At 37.3% G+C, this 18366-nt stretch overlaps 1 protein-coding gene across 6 annotated transcripts; it reads left to right on the top strand.

Moving 5' to 3' along the window:
• Positions 1-501: 501 nt before the first annotated feature.
• Positions 502-15161, top strand: LOC103695710 (protein STRUBBELIG-RECEPTOR FAMILY 3). 6 transcript variants are annotated; one of them, XM_039123703.1, is made up of 17 exons: positions 502-518; positions 1695-1842; positions 4007-4067; positions 4147-4218; positions 4417-4482; positions 4589-4660; positions 4754-4825; positions 4913-4984; positions 5058-5123; positions 5849-5914; positions 6154-6527; positions 6621-6901; positions 8448-8716; positions 8831-8969; positions 12870-13009; positions 13109-13265; positions 14701-15161. In XM_039123703.1, the coding sequence occupies exons 2-17, from the start codon at positions 1734-1736 to the stop codon at positions 14818-14820; spliced, it is 2136 nt and encodes a 711-aa protein (XP_038979631.1). In that variant the 5' UTR covers positions 502-518; positions 1695-1733; the 3' UTR covers positions 14821-15161. The 6 variants fall into 6 exon arrangements, with proteins under 6 accessions (XP_038979631.1, XP_038979630.1, XP_008775326.2 ...); XM_039123702.1 differs by having other exon boundaries at positions 3938-4067; XM_008777104.4 differs by lacking the exon at positions 502-518 and adding an exon at positions 558-810.
• The last annotated feature ends 3205 nt before the right edge of the window (positions 15162-18366 follow it).

The following is an 18366-nucleotide window of genomic DNA, read 5'->3' as shown; positions in this document are numbered from 1 at the left end:
CCTTATGACATAGAGGAATTAAAACCGATACAATTCAATTTGATCCAACAATATCTTGTTACACTCGAAAAGATAATTACTAGATACACAAGTAATGGTGGATTTTACCACTCATCTAATTTGGAAAGATGATCACATATTAATAAATCCGATCCAACTCGGTCCAACTCAATCCAACCTAAATCTGGAGCAAGCATGAGAGAACCCAAATAAAGGCCGGTCCCATCTGACAGAATTGCCGCACATAGTACAGGATCAGATCACATGACCCCAGAATACCCATGGGGCCCATTCCCATATCATGGAGGTCGTCATCTTTTTGGAAGCTTTTACGCAACAAAACTTTTCTCCTTTTACCTCTTGCAAAATTCACAAATATTGGGAAGGTTAGGAAGGAAAAGCAGCTTTGTGTCTATCTCTTCACAGATTCCCATACAGTGGAGTGCAAGGAAAAACTCGACCAAAAGGGAGGAAAAAAAGAGGGAGCTGGACTCCTCTCTTTCCTTCCAAAACCCAACGTATACTTTTAATTTTTATATATCTTTATATATAAATGCACCATTCTTGCACGGCTTTCCTATTCTACTCCTCTATTTACAACTTGTCTGTCCGTTTCTTTGCTCTCTTTTATTCCCATTCCCTGCTTCTTTCGTTTCTCTCCGCACTTAGAGTGGAGTCTTAGCGGCGAAGTTTAGCATACTTTAGCTTAGTTCTAGCTAATTGTGGCGTGCCTTTTGACGGCACTTCTGCTGAGACCGCTTTTGGGAAGCAGGAGAATTCTTGGCCTCTCTCTTCCTCCTCCCTCTTTGAGTAAGTTTTTGAAGAGTTCGGTTTGGATTTTTTTTTTTTTCTCTTTTTGAGTTGGAAGTGTTGTTTGGTTGGAGTGCAAATTGCTGCTTGTGTTCTTGAGGATTTTGGGGTTTTGTTTTGTTGGGTTTTCAGCATTTTGGTTTCTTGTTTTGAGATTGTTTATTTTGTTTGTTTATGTAAATATGTTTGAAGGAAGCGATTTTCTGCCTGGAGTTCAAATCTTAGTTATATCCGTGTCTTGGCCAGCAAAAATGTGATTTTTGTGTGGTTTTTTGGTATTTGAATTGCATTACAATTTTTGGTCTGCAGTGAGAATCAGTGGGAATGCTGATTTAGTAGTTTTTTTTGTTTTTGTTCTTGTTTTTGTTTTTGTATTTTTGGTGGTGGATTCTCGAAAAGGTACATTTTAGATATATGGATTTTACTGGGATCATTTTTTCTAATAATTATATGAAGGGATGGGTTATGGGTAGGTGAACTAGCTTGCTTCTAACATGAATACTACCCTTCTTGTAAGTATTTTAATGATACTGTGGAAAAATTTATGTTTTATGCAAAGTTTTGTGGATAGTGTGAGGGAGAATCATTGAAAAGGTATGCAAAGAAGGATTCATAAGCTGTTTGTAATTAGTTGGGATAAAGGTTTTCTGGCTTTGATGCTTTGGTTTGTAGTGAAATGTTACAGCGAGCTGCATCAAATGTTTTGTGATCTCCTAATTTAACTCAGTTTTACTTCCTTTTGACTTGTTTGGGCTTTCTAGGTTCGAAGTATTGATGCTGTGACTGTGACCTATCAATTTTATATTATTCTTTCTGAACATGGCTTCTCTCTCTCTCTCTCTCTCTCACAATTAGTGTCTACTCTGTTTGATTTTTGAGGGCAGAACAAAAATCCGAATGATTGGTGTGCCATTAGTTAGAAGATGTTGACGGTGAATGAAGCTAAGTTGAGGATCTTGCTATGGGTTACTGTGGGCTTTATGGTTTTGTTTACCATGCCATTTTCACAGGGATACACCAATGAGAAAGATGGTAATTTACTGTCTCTACTTGTTTATATGATATGTTATGTTTTAATTATGTGGATTTTCGAGCATCCAGCTCTCTCTGTTTATGGTTACATGTAGAATTTTAGTTTTATTACAGTAGACAACATGGAATATTTTTCTTGTTTGTGCATCTGCACATCAAGTGCATTTTATTGCTGCACTGTTCTATAAGTTTTTACAATAGTTATCAATTGTAAGAATTACTTTATTTAGCTATCACTGCCAAAATGTGAACCTTGGATCGCCATTTGGTTATTTTACTAATTTCTTTTTCTTGGTTGTGGATAAGAAAGTTTTTTTAGAGTGAGCTGTATCTGTCGATAGGGTGTGCTTCAGTATACATAACTATATGTCCATTTTTTTTCAATTTTATTAAGTTTATTTCTTCTTACTCTCAGACTATCCGGTAATAAACAGGATATAAGACAAAAGGGATGGATATTCAGTTGTTCACTCTCATTTATATCTTTATGAAAGCAGCGATCATTACTTTTGTAATATTAGCTAGCAGAGGTTCAATCTTCCGGATGTAGAACTGGTTGTGGAAGTTAGTTTTGTGAAATTGGTTACAGTTGGCACCATTTAGTGTTGCATGATTTGAAGAATTCTTTGGATAAAGTCCTAAACCTTGATTTTTTTGCATTTGCTTATACAGTTCTCTTGTCAATATATGGATAAGTTGGGGCCTAAATTCTGAGTCCCCTTATAGCATCCTGCAGATTAAATGGGGGTCCTTTAGATTGAAATCCAAGTTAAACACATCTTGAACCTGAAATTCAGAATCAGCGGGTTGGATATGTCTAGGCAAGGCCATCATTGGCTTGGCAACTTTGGACCTGACTTGGACTGGTTAGATCTAAAAAATAGAGGCTCACAAAGTCAAGTCAATCTAGCCCATAAAGCTCAATGTCCATCATTGTATCATCTCTTTTGATGGCATCTCTTAGACTGCCTTTGCTCTTTGATATAGCCCAATTCAAGCACTACTGCACACATTATAGATGTATATCTTGCTGTCTGTGTGTTGTACAGAACTTCTCTTCTATTTACTTGTTATTACTTGTCTATATCAATGTTGTTGAATCAAACTAGATCATGTTTGTGCAAGACATATAGGAATTGAATGTTACAATTGATACCAAGGTCTGCAGAACTGTCCCGAACCGTCCGGTTCAGAGCATCCTGGGCTGTACCGGCGGAGGACTGGGACGGTTCCGACATTGAAACTGAGACGCCGTCGCCGGAGGGGGAGGAGGAGAAGAAGAGAGAGAGAGAGAGAGAGAGCGAGGAAGGGAGGGAGAGGGAGAGGAAGGAAGAGAGGCCGGCTGGCGGAGGCCGGGGAGCCTCCACAGGGAGGAGGCGGAGGCCGGAGAGACATGGAGGCGGTGCTCTGCCTCCGGTCTCTTATTTTGGTTCGAAACAAGGGTGCACTTTTAAGTTGAAGTCGGCAAACCCTTTGTTGACTTCAACCCTTAAAACACAAAAGGGTTTGCCGACTTCAACCCTTAAAACACAAAAATAAAAGGGCCCCCTTCTGGGCCCCTGTTTCGAACGAAACAGAGGACTGGAGGCAGAGCCCCGCCTCTGTGTCTCCCCAGCCGCCGTCTCCTCTGCGCGGAGCCTCTTTGGCCTCCGTTAGCCAGCCCCAGCCGGCCTCTCTCTTCCTTCCTCTCCCTCTTCCTTCCTCCCCCGCTCTCTCTCTCTTTTCCTCTCTCGTTCTTCCTCTCCCCTGTCTCTTCTACTGTGTCGGCACGGGCCTCGCCTGGCATGGCACGGGCCTGTACAGACTCGTCCCATCGGGCAACCGGTTTGACCGACGTTGATTGATACTCTTGTCTACTATCAAATATAGATTAGTGTTTGAGTGGAAATATAAATGCTTTGCCGAAACATCTAATTATATAGGCTGATATAGTAGAACTTGGAAGAATATAAGGTTGCATTTGTTCATTTCTTTTTCCTTACTTGCTTTTCTGCTTTCAACTATTTTGGAGGGGTGGTTTCTTATTTATTGTATCCATTCAACATCTTGAAGCTACACTTCCATCTATAACTACTAATACTTGATTTACTTTCAGTTTATGCTATAAATAACTTATATACTGCACTGGGATCACCTCCTCTTCCTGGATGGGTTGCAAGTGCAGGAGATCCCTGCTTTGAGGTCTGGCAAGGCGTCCAGTGTGTTGAGTCAAACATAACCGCTATGTACAGTTCCAAAACCTCTCTCATCTACACTATTTAGTGATGCTTGATCATCTCTTCTAATATATTTCATCATTGATAGAGTACTTAATGACGCAAATTTGGGAGGAGAACTGGGTGATAAACTTGCAAATTTCACTTCAATTACAACGATGTAAGTGTTGCATTATAAAACACTTTTCCTGCTTGCATCATGAACTGACATAAGATTTTGGATGTGTTACTCTGCAAGGTTCCAATTCACTGCAGAATTTGCTGCTTCTTTTGCAAAATAAATTGATCAAACACTAATCTTGTTATGCATTCATTATTGCGAATCATTCAATTAATTTTCTGGCATATATTGTTTTAGAGATCTGAGCAACAACCACATTGGTGGAAATATACCAGAGAATCTACCTCGTACAATGATGCAGTTGTATGTTTCTCATTCCTATTCATCCATGTTTACTAAGTTGCTTTTATATGCAGTCATTCCACAGTAATTATTTGCTAGAAATTTGTGAATTTTTTCTTTATGGCAGTTTCCTTTCAGCCAATCAATTTACAGGAAGCATACCGGATTCATTATCAGAATTAACACTTCTATCAGACATGTAAGCCTTTTCATCATTTCCATCTGTAGTCATATTGAATAAGGAGCTGTAGTGATTGCTTTTCATGCATTTTCTTTTCCTTGGTTCCCCCAGGTCAGTCAATCAAAATCTTTTAACAGGAGAATTGCCTGATGCCTTCCAGAGTCTCACTGGACTAATAAATTTGTAGGTTTTTTCCTCGAAAAGTTTTTCTTTTCTTATAGCTTTTTTAAATGTTTCTTATTTCTTATTCTATGTCTTCTGTTGAAGTAGGGATCTTTCTTCTAACAATCTGACTGGCCAATTACCACCTTCCATGCAGAACTTGTCCTCTCTGACTGCCTTGTGAGTGTTCATCTTTATGTTATGATAATTCCTGCAAATTCCTTTAAGAACCTAGATACATTCTGTTATGCAGGCATTTGCAAAATAATCAACTATCTGGAACCCTGGATGTCTTGCAAGATCTTCCCCTCAAAGATTTGTACTTCATACATGCACCTCTTATTTTATCTTGTCTATATATTTTATTCTCTTTTCACAATTTTATGTGTGCATTTTAGGTGGGGGAATGGTTCTTCTATGATTTTCTATTGTTATCATGTTCTAGATCGCGAAGGTTTAGGGAAATAAATACATTGGGATGTTCAATGAACCAAGGCGTAAGTCATAAATTTTAGGCATCTATTGTCCATGTGTTCATATTGAGAATACATGGATCTTAGGCTACATATTTTTGGGGCATGTTTGTGTGTGTTGAAGATGTTTTACAACTCATGGACACATGAACAAGCTGCTTTTCTTTAATTGGCCCAAAGTGCAAATAGTATTTTCATTTCTATCTTTGCCTCTCTGATTTGTGGCCAGAAGGGATGCTGAAAAAAGTTCTCTTGATTCTGAAATAAGTAACAAACTTGATAAAGGATCCTTAGGTTTAGGAACCGTTAATTTACCTTTTATTTGATCTTGGAGGAATTTATAGCTTGACTGATTCACCTTTAAGGAAAGGTATAAGATAAGATGTGGACATTCTGCACTGCTGTGTGAATATGTGTCCTGTAGCAAACATCCTTTGCTGTGCACCTTATGATATTTCTTTAAACACTCACTTTTAGGTGTTATTCATTGTAAAATCAAATGAAGAATCTCTGTCCACTGGCTTTATTATTTTTATTCATCTAACAAAGTCCTTGACTTTATGTTTGACAGGAATATCGAAAACAATCTATTCTCAGGACCTATCCCTGAAAAGTTGCTGAGTATTCCAAATTTCAAGTAAGTGTTCCATAACTGCTTAATTGTTATTACTTCCTAGTGCAGCAATAATTTTTGTTGGCAGACAAATAGACCAATAGTATATGCTAATTTGATGACTTAAGTTATCCAAAATTTGTAGTTTTTTTCCTTTTTTGGCTCATTGAAAAATCTACTACTCTGGCTTGAGGGAATGCAACTAGCTGCATAGTGGTGGACTTTGTATTTGCAAATGCTTAACTTTTATATCTATTGTGCAGGAAGGATGGGAATCCATTCAATACTAGTAGTGCTCCTTCACCTATGATAACACCATCACCTTTGCCTCATTCAGGGGCACCATCTCCTGAAACCATGCCTTCGAACTCTTCTGAGGGTCCATCCATCCATGACAATGAAACTCCTAGAAAAGAAAAAAAAGTTTCAGTTGTAAGAATTATTGGATATGCAGTAGTTGCTGTGATTGTTCTTATCATGGCTGTGCTGCTGTTTATGTTTTGTATATCAAAGCGGCGAGGAAGAAAACAAAAACACGAAGAGATTCCCAAGAGGCTGGAAATAAGGGCACATGGAAAGCCCAAGGAGCCTCAGATCAATGCAGACTTGAATGAACCAGACAAAGAAGCAGGAAAAGGTATAGTTCATTCATTTTGTCGATAGCCTGTCCTTAATATTTCTGGTCGGTTGCTGGTTTTGCTATTTATATGTTGTGGATTTGTTGTTGCAGTTCCCATAGTGGCTGATGAAAAACAGGATGAAGTCAAGATCAATATGGCAGGGCCTGGGGCACTTGCGTTGCCACCACTAGTTGATAAAGTCATTGTTAACCCTAGTGCTTCCAGCAAAAAGAATCCAAGGACTTGTCCTGAAAATCTAAATCCCCCGGCTCCTGTGAAATCATATTCTGCTGCTTCCCTTCAGCAGTATACTAACAGTTTCAGTGAGGAAAGCCTGATCAAAGATGGCTGCTTGGGCCGGATTTATTTGGCAGAACCTCCTGAGGGAAAGGTTTGATCTACTACTTGAAATTTAAATGAATATATCTTTGATGTTTTATTGAAAATTTGTCTGTTTTTCTGTTATGTTCCTCATATGCTATCTGATTGATAAAAAGTACAATATTCATATATTGGATGAACTGGATCACAAACTTTTAGCTTGTTCTGGTGCCTTGTCAGAATAGATGTGTTGATAAATGCACCATTTGAATCTTGTAATTATACCTGCTGGCTTTAATTTGACTAAGTCATATTCTGTGGCTGTTAATCTTAAATGGCTTTGACTATTATTTTATTGTTTCTTTATACTCTATGTGGTTGATACCCCCAAAAAATAAAAACGAGTGCATTCACTGGACCGTAACATTTCCGTTCATCCTAATGGAGTATATCTGTTGGTGCAATCTTTGTTTCCTGTATGTATTGGACCAAAAATTTCCAAATGATCCAAGTATTTTCAAGAAATTTAAACAATTCTATTGTCTTCATTGGTTGATTGGTGGGGTCTTAGTTTCAATTTTGTCAAAGTAAACCGATATCGGAAATGTGATGATATACAGGAGTTTGGGAAAAATCTGAAATAAAAAGGCAGTATTATATTATTTTCTATTTAAGATAAACATAAGGATATGATGATGCTCCTTGCATCTTTCTTTTGATACTGCTGGAGACCATTTGGCAGACATTGTAGTAACTATTTTAAATCCGGCCATCTGCTTTTATATAGGATAACACTATCAATTGTATAGTGTACACTAAATATGTATAAAACTTTTACATACAAGACAAAAATGGCTTCTTTGTATCTTTTCTTGAATTTCCAATGATATATTACATACTAGGATAATATTATTGTTGGTTTCTTAGATTTAGCGATTTTATATATGTGCTTCCACAAATCTATTTTCTCCACGTTCGTGTTTTGTTGCCTCCTCATTCTAATCCAAATTCTGCACTTTCTCGAGCTACCATTTTGACATGAGTAAAAACTTAACAAAATTGATTAATACCATGCCTACAAGCATGCAGTATTTATGTCACAACCAGGATTTCACCTAAAAAGGCTAGCCGGAAGGTATTAGTTGGGTTTCTTGATCCTGTATAAGTACCCAAGATTTACCTAGTGAATAACTGATGTGGGCCTAAACACGCTGGCACGGGTTCTCACATTCTTTCCTCGTTTAAGCCCTAACATCCTCGTCAGGCTAAAAGTTCAAATCTATTCAAATCTAATCATAAGCACCACGATTGGCCTGTGGTCAGCCCCAATAGATCCGTGTTGCAGTGTCTCATAGTCTATCTAGTTTATGGGCCGGATCCGCTCTGATACTATTTATCACAATCCAGAATCTCAACCAAAAAGGCTAGTTGGAAGGCATTATTTGGATTCCTTGATTCTGTATAAGTACCAAAAATCTACGTAGTGAATAACCGATGTGGGTCTAAACACATGCCCGCACGGGTTCTCACAATTTACAAGCATGCAAAAATTATTGTTATGATATGATAATATGTTGCTTTCAGTTCTTTATCTGATCTATTTTCTTGTTATGCAGCTATTGGCAGTTTTGAAGCTTGACAATATGAACTCAAATATACAACTTGATGACTTTCTTGAGTTGGTGTTGAGTATCTCAGAACTTAGGCATCCTAATATTCTAGAGCTTGTTGGCTACTGTGCAGAGTTTGGGCAGTGTTTACTTGTCTATAATTACTTCAGTAGCAAGACACTACATGACATCCTCCATAGTGAAGATGATCACAAGATAAGGCTATCATGGAGGGCTCGTATCCAGATAGCCTTTGAAGCTGCAAAAGCTCTAGAGTAAGTTAGCAAACATTATATGAAATTTCTAGAACTGTCTTTCCCATATCTGTCATTTGCTTGATGAAAGTGCACTCTGATAGACATATTTGTATCTCTGAATATGGACTGAAGGTATCTTCATGAAAGCTGTCAACCACCAGTCATACATCAAAATTTTGAGCCCAGCAATATTTTCCTTGATGATGATCTAGCAGTACGAGTTTTTGAATGTGGCCTAGCTCCACTAATGTCATCCAACTCTGTTACTCAGGTAAGTTACTTCAAATGGTATTGAATACATGGATGACATTACACTAAAGTTGAGTGTCCTTTGTTGTTTCCACTTTTTCTTTTCTGAACGCTAGAACAACAGCTTAAAGATAGGACATACCATTCCAGAATTTAGAATTATCTGTCTCATTTAACTTTTTTTTTTTACAAGCGAATGCTGCCAACATAGAGAGCAACTTAAATCATAGTGAAATCTGCAACTTTTTTGCGAGATTGTGTGCCTCACCTCTACAAGCACACTCTTCTTTAGTAAATAGAAGCTTCTCACCTCCCTCTCCCTCTCTCTATCTCTCTAGATATTGACTGAGGGAGATAAAAACAAGATGCATTTAACTTGGCAGACACTCGTATAATTGTGTGCATTCCATCATTATGTAGGTGGAGTAATGAACATTCAGGGAGAGACAAAACAATCCAGTCAACATGATTTAGATAATAATACTCTAAACTAAGTAACAAACTCATCTACAGTAATGCAGTTATCAGTCATTAGATTTAAGTATGATCAGGTGGGAGGGCATGAGGATCATCGGCATATTCTTGATCATGATAATCTATCACAATATAACCTAAAGGCTACAGCATTGAGTGGAAGAGATTCCTTGTTTGACCAGGAACACTGAATATGCCTCTACTCGTATCACATTGCAGCATTAATTGTTTAATTTGCCCCAATCATCTCCACTTAGCAGCTAACTCCAAATGGCGTGGATATATGTAGTTAATTTTATGTGTTGCTCAAATGGCACAAGGACCATCTGAGACAAGCATACCCAGCATAATAACAGGCACTTGACTAACAAACAAATTATGGGGCCAATATTCGGAATTGAAACCTTTGAGATGGATTCGTAGCATGATATGGCCGTGCTACCGAGGGGTACAACCCACGATAACACGAAGCTAACATTACATTTAGCTTTCAAATCCATCTCAAAGGTAATAGAATAAATAGAAATTCAATTCCGTCATCCATTAAATAAAATCAATATTGGTTCAGAGCATTTAAATTCAAACATAAATACCAAACCCATAATCCTTACTATTCAGGAAATCACTAACAATAAATTTATAATCAACTGAAGAACTAAAGTTTTGCTCTGCTATATAGATCGCCAAGCTTGTTAGCGCGATCTCTAAGTCTAGACCATCCTTCGTTTCTATCGACTCTATTCGTCTGGAGAGAGAAAAATAAATAGAGGTATATGAGCGATACAGCTCAGTAAGCAAATCTTACTCTACCTTACCGGATCAAGCATAAGTTTTTCCATGTCAATGCGTCATTTAAGAAAAATATCAGATATTCCAAAATAAGCATTTTATAGTACAGTATATTAAAACAAGTCATAAAGCAAATCATGCATGAATAAAACATCCATCTTTCATAAACATAGTACCAAGTTTATTATTGCAAATAAATTCATAAGTTATTTTTTATGTCATTTAATCCTATCATGGATCAAAACATTGTCACAGATATTCATGCTATGGTTACTATAACCTGTAATAGGACCATCTTTGTAATCGATAAAATATCGTAGTTCGTATTTGTTACCAACTTTAATCCGTTGGCAGAGGGTCATTTTTGTTAGATGCTAGCTCCAGGGTGTCGACTGACCCCTATTTCTAAGGACGGTCATAGCAATCTGAAACTCTTTAGAAAACTTTTATCTTTTTCTTAAAACATACATATAAATGGATGAAAAATGCTTAATGACATGATCAAATTCATATTTTATAACAAAGCTATATTCATCAAAATATTTATGAAACTATTTCTCATAATAAAGCATGATTTTTATAACATATATGTTGATCCATAATTTTAAGAAATACATGATATTTCTACAAGCAAATTTAATGCATATAAGACATGATCATTTGAAAAGTAATAAGAAGTGTAAGATCTACTTACTCTTTTTGTCTTAGACTATTAGACTTCGCTAGGCGATTCCGCTAAACCTATTTAAAGATATTAAAAGAGATTAATTTTTATTCGAATTAAAATTATAAGAAACAGGGACGATTGGCCAGATGATCGCGTTCAACGATTTCAGGTGGGTCAGGGCTTAGCGATTCGATCAATAAATCATAGGGCAAGGATTCGATCAAGGCCAAGGTCGTTTAACATAGTTTATCATCAGTGGGTTCCATGGACACTTGATAAGGTTGGGTGATCGGTTTAGTAGGCGACCCGGGCACTAGGGCAGTTTAGGGCCTCTTTTCAGGAATCAACTCAGGTTCGTAGATCATGTCGACAGAACCTGATACTGAGTTCCATAGATCTTCTAGAGAAAGTAGAGAGAAGAGAGGAGAGAGAAAGAAGAGAGAGAGGACTCTTTTTTCTTCTCAAAATAGGGGAGAGCCCGTCTCTTTCTTTTTTTTTTTGGATCAGAAGGGGCGACGACCATGGTGGCTAACCCCGACGATTGTGGCCACGGGCAGGTCTTCAGCCGCTGCCCCACCGGAGATGGTGGCTGGCTGATACAAGAAAGAAGGGAAGATCCCGAAAAAGGTGGAGGATGATCCATGGCAACTCGGCCTGAACTATGGCTAACTCCATAACAGGCAGCCACATGTTCTCAAGGTCTTAGACGGCGGCGGAAACCAGCCGAATCCGGCGGCCGGTGGCGGCATAACTCGAAAGGATGCTGAAATAGGGTACCCCTGTTTCAGGAGGTATTCTGGTGATTTGCTGGCTCAAATCGGGGCCAATCAAGGCTAAAATACCAGGAAAGGAAGGACTAGAAACTCTTACCTCAGTCCGTTGAAGCTTCTAGCAAGGTTTCCGGCAAGGATTAAAGGAGGAGACTTGGAGAAACAAACTTGGAATCAGCGGTTCTGGTAGTGGAAATTAAAGGAGGGGGAGGAAAATTAAATAGGCGCGATCTTAGAGTTCGAGTCGAACTCGGATTGCCTAGGGGAGTCTTCGATTCCGCCAGAATTGGGGGAGGAAGAAGGCTCCCATCGGAGTCTTCTTCGCCTGGATCGTGCCACTGTGCACGGTCGGGCTGGGCTTGGCCCCTTTGGGCTGGCCCATAAGCCCACGGGACCAGGCTGGTCACGGGTTGGGCTGTGCCGGGCCACTCCGGATCGGCCCACGAGCCAAAAAAAATTCTGGTTATTGCAAAATCAAAAGGCTTATCTCAATTATTTGGTGTTAATATTGTGAAATTTTTCTATAAGCTACCTCCTTGCATCCTTTATATTTGCTAGCTTTTCTAAATCCTTTCTAGAACCTCCATCCATTTTTTATTCAGCATTCCCTTGACCCTTTCTCAAATGTTTGGTACAAATCCAAGTCATTCTCTTCGTGTTACACTACTAATTCCAACCAGTTTTTCTTTTTGGATTTTTTAAAAAAAGGACATGCTGAAAAAAGTGAGACATGATATCAATTGAGCTCTGCGAGATTTAAATATAATGAATTACCTTTAAATTATTCATACATTTTGTCAACCAATCAAAATCTGACAATCACATTACGCTTCGATGAAATTGGGCAAATATAATAAAAATTCTCTTATTATTTGTTTATTTTCGGCTTATGAGTTCCATAAGAGTGGAAACCAAAATGATAGTCATACATTGATTTCAGCATTAAAGGAACTATAAAGGTGGAATTTGATTATTTAGAGATAAGATTACTCCAAGGTATATGAAGAGTTAAAAGTAAGTTTTGGCCTTGCTGCTATTATGACCTTGAGAGATTATGGGCGGTTTAAAAGTTGTATGCAGATAGTGGTATAATTAATGAAAGTCAAACTTTTTGTGTAGTTTGGCTTTTTTGTTACAGGATTAAACCTATAAGCAGTTGAAATTGATTTAAAAAAGGAAGTGATGTATGCAATAGTAACAAAAGTCTCAATCTAAATTTCAGTTGTCAGGCCGGATACATGCTTTATTCAGTTATGAGGCCCCGGAATTTGGTGAATCTGGGTCACATAGTGAGCAGAGTGATGTTTACAGCTTTGGAGTTGTTATGTTAGAACTTCTTACGGGGCGTAAACCCTATGACAGGTATAAAATTGTCTTGGTTTTTCCTTTGAGCTGAGTTTATAATTTACAAATTCTTTTTAGCAGTTTCCTCAAAAATTTAAATTTCCTTCTATACTACAGGTCACGGCCTCGTGCAGAGCAACATCTTGTAAGATGGGCTAGTTCTCAACTTCATGACATCAACACATTGTCAAGAATGGTGGATCCTTCTATTGATGGGAAATACTCTGTGAAATCATTATCACGGTTTGCAGATATTATTAGTCGTTGTATACAGGTAAAAGTTTCTATATTCTTTCAAACATAGTCTTGCTAAACCATAAATACTGATGCTTGGATAATGTTATGCTTCCTTTGGAATAATTTTTTTTTACATCTTTGATTCACTTATCCATAATCCATATGCATGACATATTATCAAAATTATCTAGTCCTTTAGTTTGTTCATGTATTAAAAAATTTGAACTTTCGTCAAAAGTAGAGTAGGCATAGTTTTAATTTAAACCATGATACATGATAAAATATAGCAAGTTCCACATGCTTAAATGATTCCAGGTTATAAAGTGAAGTGTCGCATCGTAAAGTGACAAGAACTTAACTACTATACCCTTACATAATATGCTTAAATTCTCAAATATTGAATAGATATTGTCGATTATTCTTTTTGAATATGTTACTTTATAGGCTTAAAATTTTTAATACTTCATATTTACAGCTACAGGCCTTTGGTAAAAGACACGGATTTCATATGTACTGTGGAAACTTACAGTAGACCCACAAGTTGTAACTTTGTGGGCATTAAGAAGGAAAGGTCTACTGGGGGATATAGTGAGACATTTAAGACAACCTTTATTACCTATCAACTTGTAAGCATAATTTTTCAAACCCTAGATATCAACACTTTTGGACAATACAAGTCAGGTTTTGCAATTTGAAAATGGACTTAGTGTTAGCTCCTCAATGTAGATCTAGCATTAGATCATTAGACTTGCCTTAGTCTGCATGTTACCAATCACTTTGTCTGCAATTTGAAAATGGATACGAACTCCTCGGTGTAATCTAACATTAGATCATTAGATACTACTTAGTCTGCATTTTACCAATCACTTTTATTAGAAGCGTCTAGCACCTTAAACATCATGCATGCGCACGCTTGAGAGAGAGAGAGAGAGAGAGAGAGAGAGAGTATGAAGGTGCGCTGAAAGGGCTCCTGTATGTCGGGTACCCTGAAATGGTCGCTTGGGGAGGCAGGCGACCTATGATACATAAAAGTTGCAAAGAAAGTTTGTGCGGACGGAAGCCTCTCCATGATAGGGGAAATGGTGCAGAATAATCTGATATGCTTAAGATGAAGATATTGTAATGCAATTGTCATGGTTATGCATTTAAGTCAGCTTTGTTAGTGTGGAAATATCTAATATTTATTCTCTTCCCAAATTTGTCTACCTGGCTTGTGTTACATTATTTTTGATCTCTCTACTGATTGGCTGATGTGGTGGGCAGTGACATGGTTTTACATTTTAAGGTATCTTCATATCAGAGAATTACATTAACCAGTTTGCGATTCAATGATACAACTGTAAAAATATAACGTGTTTCCTATTGAAACATGCACACAACATTACACAACTGCTATAGACAGTTGCATATGTTTGCATTTACGCAAAAAATTATGAATATAGAAGAGGCTGATCTTTGATTCGGTTTTGCAGCGAGGGCCAGAATTCAGGCCATTAATGTCTGAAGTTGTCCAGGATCTTGCTCGTGTTATTGAAGATGCGATGAAGAATGAAAATGGAAACCCTCACTCAGTTCGGGAGAAAAGGATATGAGAGATCCAAGCTCACTAACCAGTGAACAAACATTAGTTTCAATAAGAATGGCATGAATATTAATTAACTAAAGAGTTGATCACCCGAGTAGTTATTCGCAAACCTGCACCCTCCTTTGCCAGAATCTCTTCTAGTGGAATGGAAAATTTAGTCATGGAATGACTGACCACTGCTACCTCCTTGATCATTGGCATTCTGGAAACATCACAAATGGGATGGTCCATTTATTTAAATGTATTTTGTTATTATTTTTTGTCTTGTATATTAATCTGTTTATATTAATGATAGTCTGTCATTGTCCATCATTATTTAAGTAGGCCTTTTCATGGTGGCTTAACAATCATGTAACCCTTTCTCTACAGCATCTACACTTGGTCACTAGATAGCCTTTTTCTCATGTGGCGCACTCTATGCTCGGATCGTACCAAATGTTATTCCCCTAATCAATATACTGAAGATGCCTTGGCATTAGAAGTGCCTTGGCTTAAATTTTAATCAAGTACCTAATAGACTACCATGCTCCATGGTGGCTCTCATTATGGTCTTTCCATGGGACAACCTTCACTCTAGAACAATTAGGTATACCAAATGTTACAATCCTATCAAGTAGTCTGCGACCAATCAGCGTTAACCAATCAGCAAAAAAAATTAATGCGTAGACATTACAGATGCATTAGGCCTAGGTTTTAATCAGGTATGTAGCATAATATATAATTGCTCAGAGCTTTAGATAATTTTATCTTTAAGCGGCTAAAAAAAAAAAAAAGAAAAAAGGAAGGTAGGGCATTTAGAATAAAAAATTCAATTCAACCAACCGAGAGATTGTCTTTCCCCTACACTCTTTCTCAAGGCCAGCTGAAAGTCTAAAACTGATTACCTATGATTGTAAATATAATAGATATATGACTACTGTCATGATCATCAGATTGAATCCTGTATTTGCTGATGAAATGTTAACATTGTCTACTTAGGAAAAAAGGACAATTAAGAAAGAAAATGCTAGTATTCTTATTTCCCGATTGAGTTTCTCTTATGAAGGATTGTTGCTTAGTATAGTGCCTGAACTCCCATAGGATCCAATTGCTACAAGAAGTTGTGATTGTCACTTGATGCTTCAATGGCCATCAAGACCCCAAGATTGCCTGCATGAGAGATGTGATGATGTGGGTCCGACCTCTCTAGGGTTTCCAAGCATCTAGAAAAAAAGAATAAAGAAAGACTACTTTGGATACTATAAACTAAATCAAAATTATGAGTTGATGCAAAAAGACTAATAGCTATGATACTAACCCAAGAGATTTTGCCGGAAAGAGGATGTATTAGAATACCTCACCTTCCCCTAAAACCCCGAAAAGAAAATAAGCGCAAGGTTAGTATGTAGAGATGAAATAATCTGCTAATGGAGAAAATTAAATTGAAAACTAAAAGAGAAGAAATCCTAAGGAAACTTTCCTACCCCAACAAGCTCCAAGATAAATCTTTATCCCTTGAGCCCCACCAGTCCTATGTGCCCTCTAGGAATGTAAAAAGCTTAGGAATTGCGGCGCCCTTCAATGTAGGAAAGCCTAATCTTCTTCTCTCTTTCTCTCTCTCTTTAATGAGGCAGATGGATTAAATCATCCTAGAGTAGATACAACCCGAGAGATCCGAGTACAAAATATCCCGAAAATGGGAAGGAGTCAAAGACAAATTGTCCCACCAATGTCCACTGAATGACTAGCAACATAAAAGGCAATCCAATCTACAGCTCCATTCGCCTTCCAATATACATGAGAAGCTTCAAAACCTGTGAGGCACCTTGCAGCATTCCAGATGCTGATTAGCAAGGAATAGGCACTAGGGGAGCGAATGTGCATTCTCAACCATCTCACAACAGTGCTGAAGTCCCCCTCTAGGATAATGTAGTCAATCCAAGGATCCTGATCACATATCTAATCCCTTTCGATGTCTCTCTCAATTTGACCATGGGAATATTGGTGTCATAGAGATGGCAACCCCTGACCGCCAAGGAGAATGAGCTCGGGCCTTTGACTAGAAGTGGGTTTTTGCAAAGGCTCAATTCTCTTTCTTCGAGACTTGTGATGATTCCTCATAGTCTTTGAACAATTTGTCCCCTAAGTACGGAGCTTTACATAAGCTCTTTAGGGGAGGCCCAGAGCCTACGCATCCAATATGGGATAAGAATTGGTCTAAAACAACTTAAAACTCGAGAACATCGAGTTAAAATTGAGAAGAATTCAATTTGAGGGAGTTGTACCTCCATTGAAGGTTTAGAATCTTTCGACTGTTGGGTCAATGCCACTGGAAATTGATCCTAGTTAGTTTGGCATTAAAAGGCGACCGACCAAACTAACGGTCAGGTTCACTATTAGTTGTTCCCTTTCTTCTATAAAGCTGGGAAGCATCAATGCCAAAAAAGTGTGGTATTAGTATTCTAATGACAGCAGGTGCATATTGTTAATATGGCATTAATGATGAGATCCCACCTTTAATTGCTTTAGAGGAGGCTTTGATCCCTTTCCTCGATAAATTGAAGGATCAAATGTATGAGTTGAACTCCTTTTCTAAAGCAAAGACTCATGGCATCATTCTTGTGGATACTTTAGATCTCTTCCATGGGGTGCCAATCCCCCGCCCACCCTCCGATTTAGAAAACCTATCTCCCCAAAAAGGCAAAGAAAGATTAAAAAAAAGGGAAAAAAAGAAGGAAATAAATATATGCCATAAAATTTTAAAAAGAAATAATACAAATTTATGTCTTCAATGAGATGGTAGTATTTTCCAATCATTAAAAAAAAACTAAAACTCTTTTTTTAAATGTTGGCAATCTTATTCCCATCTCTCCAAAAAGAAAAAAAAAAGAAAGAAAAAGGATATCCAAAAAACTCAATTTTTAGGTAAAAATGTAAGACTCTATTTTTCAAAAGATTGGGATTCTTATTCCCATCTCCCTAGAAAGAAAGGAAATAGAAATGAGATCCAAAAATTCATCTCCTTGAGATGAAGAAGGAATTTCAAAAAGAAAAAAGAAATATTGTACACAAGTAAAAAAAGAAAAATCATATCTCTGCAGCTAGGAAAAACAATAAAGAAAGAAATAATTCAAAAAGGAAAAAGGAAAAAATAAAATAATACAAATAGGAAAGGGAATTTCACAAAAGGGAAAACATGTAGAAAAGAATGAAGGAAGTTCAAAGAGGAAAAAGGAAGGAAAATATACAATAACATGAATTTATGCTGTTGGTGAGACGACTTTTAAACTTAGGTAAAATATAAAGATCTGTTTTTATAAACATATTAGCAATTTTAATCCTATTTCCTTAGAAAGAAAAGAAAGAGAGATGAGATTCAAAAAAATAACTTTTCGAAAAGAGAAAAAAGAGGAACGAAGGCATTTTAAAAAGGAAAATGGAAAAAAAAAATATAAAAAGAACAATGGAATTAAGAAAAGAAACCAAAAGGAAATAAAATAACATATCTTCCCAAAAAGGAGAAAAAAGAAAAAAGAAGGAATTTATCTTAAAAAATAACTTTCTCAAAAGGAAA

The sequence above is a fragment of the Phoenix dactylifera genome, chromosome 2 (genome assembly GCF_009389715.1).
Source record: "Phoenix dactylifera cultivar Barhee BC4 chromosome 2, palm_55x_up_171113_PBpolish2nd_filt_p, whole genome shotgun sequence".
In the NCBI taxonomy this organism is placed as follows: domain Eukaryota; kingdom Viridiplantae; phylum Streptophyta; class Magnoliopsida; order Arecales; family Arecaceae; genus Phoenix; species Phoenix dactylifera.
This window is presented reverse-complemented; position numbering and strand designations above follow the sequence as displayed.